A 4,761-nucleotide genomic window follows, 5' to 3' on the forward strand; every position below is an offset into this window, starting at 1 on the left:
AATGTAGGCTCATTAATAAATGAAAAATATCTTTGGTGAGTTTTGAAATATTCCCCCCTTTCTTGCATTTGTATTTGCATGGCAATGCCCCAAATCCCAAATCCCAATTTCCAAACATGGCGCAATCTCACCCCAAACCAAAACCTATCCTACGCTCCAAAACAACCGACGTACTCGGGTGTTGACTGGTCAACACTCATTTTTGGTTAACCACCGTTAAAATCTTAACACGAAGAAGAGAAAAATGTAGCAAAAAGATACATATATGTACGTATGCATATATTTTTCACAAACAATAATAGAGCTGTTAAATTTCCAATCGCACTTTTTTTCTTTTCCCTCCGGCTACTTCCAAAATCCAAACTCTTTAAGTTTGATCAAACCCTCTCCCTCTCTCTCCATCCATTATGTTTGCATATTCTCATGTCTCCATCATTCAATGAACCAAACCCTAAAAAAACACAAAAAAAAAAAAAGAAAAGAAAAAGATGATCTTGCAATGCTTGTAAACTAAGGCATTAAAAGTGACAAGCCTCTATCAGCCAATAGCTGTACACACAAATACACATATTCTTTCTTCTATTTCACCCCAACGCCACGTTCATTATCAATACCGAACCCTTTTCATATTATCCTTTTAGGTTAAAATAGTGACCGAATTTCTAAATTTTAGTATATAACTATTTATGCATCGTTTGATAATTATTTTATTAAAATTACACTACTAAATACTACACTCTACCTATGTTTTTTTTTTAAATATTTTGTTACCTGCTTTTATTTTATAAAAAAAAAATTCAAGTCAAATTTTAAAAACTAAACTTATTTTTATTTGTAAAATTTGGATAATTAAGAATGGTCAAAGATGTTTCTAAACATATAATAATTGGTGAAAAAATAACCATAGATTTTTAAAACAAAAAACAAAAAATAAAAACGTGCAACTATTTAATTTCTAAACTTTTATGGCCAATAATTTAGCTTATACCATAGAAAATTCCTCAAAGTTGAATAAATCTATCAATCTAACCTTCCTTATACAAAGAACTTGCAATTTGACATCCATTTTTGTTTCGAAGCATATTCTGCCTATGCAAGAAAACAAAGATATAGGCCAAACCCACTTTCTCTCTCTACTGTCACACGATCTTCTCTCTCTCTCATCAGCAAGAAAAAAAGAACATAATGGTACGATTACCTAATCATAATTTTTGCATATGAAAATCAATGGGTTTTCTCACAAAAATGAGATCATCATCCATTTTTCTCACCAATATAAAATTTTAATTAACTACATAATCATTAATGGTTTTTTTCCCTCTTTCTTCTAACTTCTCCTATGAACAAAACAACAGAAGTCAGTTATCTGAGTTAAAAATCAGACTAAACACCAACTGTTTTAACTGAAACTAATATATATTTATATCTCTCTATATATAATTATATATATATATATATATATATATTTTGTTTTCTTTTACTCTTGTTGCAGCATGTGGGGAGGAACAACATCTTGAAGCAGCCCATGGTCTGCAAGAAAAGCAGTATTTTTTGAGTTGCAGAATCGTCTCTCCGGTAGGATTCCGGCGGGGTTTGCAGCTGCAGCGGTGAAGTTGCGGTTGTGATCGACAGTCATGTGTTGGGTGGTGAAGAAGGCGGGATTTTGAAAATATGACATTGTCGGGATGTTATCTTCTGTTTGGAATCAAAAAAGTATAAGATTTTGTCAATTTTTTTTAAGGAAAATATATAGGTCCCTATTAATATTCAATGTGGGATCCTTAACATGCCCCTCAAGATGGTGCCTCTTATGCTAGTTTGAGCTTGTGGGCTCAAGACCAATTGGCAATGAGAGGAGTAGCTCATGTCTATTATAAACCATTGTTAAGTCTCTTCTTTTATCAATGTGGTATCCTTAACAGTCGGGAGGACCAGCTGTCAATTTTTCAACGGTGGTCAACATAAAAACAAATTCTTATTAGTTAGGACAGTTATTCAAATAAACATACCATTAGTGTTGTTGCTAGCTTTGAGCAATGGCATGGTAGCAATGCCAGCGCACCCTTGTCCCGACGCGATGGCGGAGTGTGGAGGAATGGCAGCAGCGAGGGCGGAGCGCGTGAGGACCGGGCTCGGGTGGGTGTGTTGGCCTTCGTAGGTGGTCACCACAATGGTTGGATCCGCGAAGGATCGTTCGACTCTTTTCTTTACATTGCAGGCTGCACTGGTGCAACGATAATAGCTCCTAAAGAGAATGAAGAGAGAGAAAATTCAACCAAAAAAATACATAGTGGAATCATTAAAAACCCATCAAGATTCAATCTTCTTCTTTGGAAAAAGAAGATTAAATTATACAAAACGTCTCTTATAGCTAAAGAGTTGGTACAATCGTTTCAAAAAGTTGTTCTAATCCTTAATCTTTAAAACTGTCATAAAAATTCCCTTTTGGTTAAAATAAAAGTCGTAATTTTTGTCTGTCGCCCTCTACAAACATCTTTAAAACTTAGATGCTTGTTAATAGGTAAAAAAATTCATAACTAAATGAGGAATGGAAAAGAGGGAAAATAGTGGTAACTAAGTAGGAAGGTAAAACACTTTTAAGTTTTTTAATTTTTCTTCAATCAAATTTTAAGCTAAAACTTAGGGGTAATGTTTCTATTTTTTTTGTTTATATTCTTTCTTTTTAATAAAGAAAATTAATTTCAGGGTCACAATATCCCTAAATTTAAATATGATAAAATAATATCTTTATTTATATTTTGGAATAAATTGAAAATAGAATAAAGAAAGAAGAAATTTATCTGAATTGTTATCCGAAGTTTCTATAAGTTATTAAAAATATTTACAAAAGAGAAGAAACAAAAACACAGTCATCCGAAGTTTCTATAAACAAAATTTCTTTAGAAAATTGGAAACGAAGAACGGGACATTACCAAAAATTGAAAACGAGGAACACAACGTTACCAAATGGCCTGATTAACATGTTACAATTTCATCCCCATTTTAACAGAAAAAACCCTAACCATAAAATTGGAGCATTTTAAAATAATTTAGGGTAGAAGAACGGAAAAGAAAAGCAAAAAGAGAGTTGTTGAAAATGATACAAACCTAGGAAAAGGGCTGTTTTTGACAGCTTTTTGGCCATACTTTCTCCATCGATACCCATCTTCAAGATGATCAACTTCACTCTTCGTCATGAACGCAAATCTTGCCTCTTTCTCTCTCTTCTCCTTCTTCTTCTTACTCACCTTCAATCTTATCATCATCAAAACAACACCAAATTAATCTCAGAACAAGTTATAACAAATTAATTGCTTTGATACCATGGTAAAATTTAATAATTATCTCAAAATCAAAGTGACATTGGAGAATTTGAGTTACGGGTTCAATCATCGTTGATCTAAGAGCTTAAGTTGACGGATTACAGTAAATTTAGTCCAAACGTATCTATCATTTTGAAAGGAAAAGAAAAACCCATCTGCCGAATGGATCTGATCAAGACGAAAACGGGAGAGTTTTTATTTTTTCTCAAAATAAAAGAAAAGAGGAAAAAGGAGAAAGAAAAAAATTCAAATTATTACTGTTTTGAGGGATTTTGGTGAGGTGGGTCATCTTGGTCGGCGGCGGCGGCGGCGGCGTCACTGGAGGCGGAGGAGACGGAGGAGGAGTTGGGCGTCGCCGGCGGATTCAGGACTTCCGAGTAGTCGGCGTGATAATCGAGACCAAGAAGCTCCATGAAACCCAGAGGGCATTTTTGGGCGTCGGAGAAATCCAACAAACTGTGATCGGAAAATGGGAAACCTCCACCGCCGCCGCCGCCGCCGCTGGTGCTTGTATCCTCCATCTTTATAAGCTCTTCCTTCATCTTCTCCATAGCTGAGCTCTGCTGCTGCTGCTCCTGCTTATGCTTATAAGTTATTGGTTGGATTTGTGTGTGAGAAAAAAACCAGAGGTGAGAGAAAAGTAGAAGAGAGAGAGAGAGGAAAATGGGGGAAATGAAATGACCGGAATTTGTAGGTCACCGGTTCGTACGGACGAGGCATAGTCGGTGAAAATTTTAATGCCCCCCAATTTTCTCACTATTTCTCTCTCTCTCTTCCCACCCACGGGCCACGTCCATATCTTTTCTACTATTTTATTTTATTCTTATTTTATAAGGGTTGCTTTTATTATTATTATTACTACTATTTTCTTCGTGTTAATTTTGATTTTGTTTCATTATGAATTATGTATTTTTAGGTGTATATTATATTTTGTTTATTTTAATTTTTTAACTTTTAAAATATTTATTTTTGTCCTCATAATTTTAGAAGGGACAATTTTTGTCCAATTCATTTTTATTTTGATCTCACTTTTTATTATCATAACTTTAATATGGCAATTGATCCCTTATTAAATTTTTTGAAATATAGCAATAATTTTGTATTAAAGAGTCTCAATTATTTATAAAATTTGTGTTAAAATCGTTTAGTTTTCGTAATACAAAGACTATAATGAATACTTTGAAACAAGAATCAAAATGAATCAAATATCATAATACAACAAAAGTTTTTAAATTCTTCCTTCCGTGTTAAAAGAGATCTATTAAACTCAAATTCGGAGGCTTGAGTTTATCTAGACACTTGAGATGTCTATTAAATGCAAAATTAAAACCTTAGTAACATTAAAATTCAAGGTTGTAACTGACCTAACTTAAAAATTTAGGAGTCAAAAAAATTTAACCTATAAATAAAATCAATTAATCCATCTCAACACTGCTCT

The 4,761-nt window shown here is 33.5% G+C and overlaps 1 protein-coding gene across 2 annotated transcripts; it reads right to left on the reverse strand.

Moving 5' to 3' along the window:
- Window positions 1-1,178: 1,178 nt before the first annotated feature.
- On the reverse strand, window positions 1,179-3,996 carry LOC111023834 (WRKY transcription factor 68). Of its 2 annotated transcripts, none has more exons than XM_022301312.2 (4): window positions 3,582-3,996; window positions 3,109-3,255; window positions 2,010-2,245; window positions 1,179-1,692 (listed from the first exon to the last, which is right to left on the reverse strand). In XM_022301312.2, the coding sequence occupies exons 1-4, from the start codon at window positions 3,872-3,874 to the stop codon at window positions 1,478-1,480; spliced, it is 891 nt and encodes a 296-aa protein (XP_022157004.1). In that variant the 5' UTR covers window positions 3,875-3,996; the 3' UTR covers window positions 1,179-1,477. The 2 variants fall into 2 exon arrangements, with proteins under 2 accessions (XP_022157004.1, XP_022157003.1); XM_022301311.2 differs by having other exon boundaries at window positions 1,179-1,695; window positions 3,582-3,981.
- Window positions 3,997-4,761: the final 765 nt, after the last annotated feature.

This window comes from Momordica charantia (genome assembly GCF_013281855.1).
Source record: "Momordica charantia cultivar OHB3-1 chromosome 8 unlocalized genomic scaffold, Mcharantia_2.0 BLBB01000008.1, whole genome shotgun sequence".
Lineage (NCBI taxonomy): Eukaryota > Viridiplantae > Streptophyta > Magnoliopsida > Cucurbitales > Cucurbitaceae > Momordica > Momordica charantia.

Coding starts and splice junctions, on each gene's coding strand:
- LOC111023834 (XM_022301311.2), bottom strand. CDS start 3,874: ATGGAGAAGATGAAGGAAGAGCTTATAAAGATGGAGGATACAAGCACC. Junction 2,246..3,108: donor AAAAACAGCCCTTTTCCTAG/GTTTGTATCATT, acceptor CATTCTCTTTAG/GAGCTATTATCGTTGCACCA. Junction 1,696..2,009: donor AGCTAGCAACAACACTAATG/GTATGTTTATTT, acceptor GATTCCAAACAG/AAGATAACATCCCGACAATG.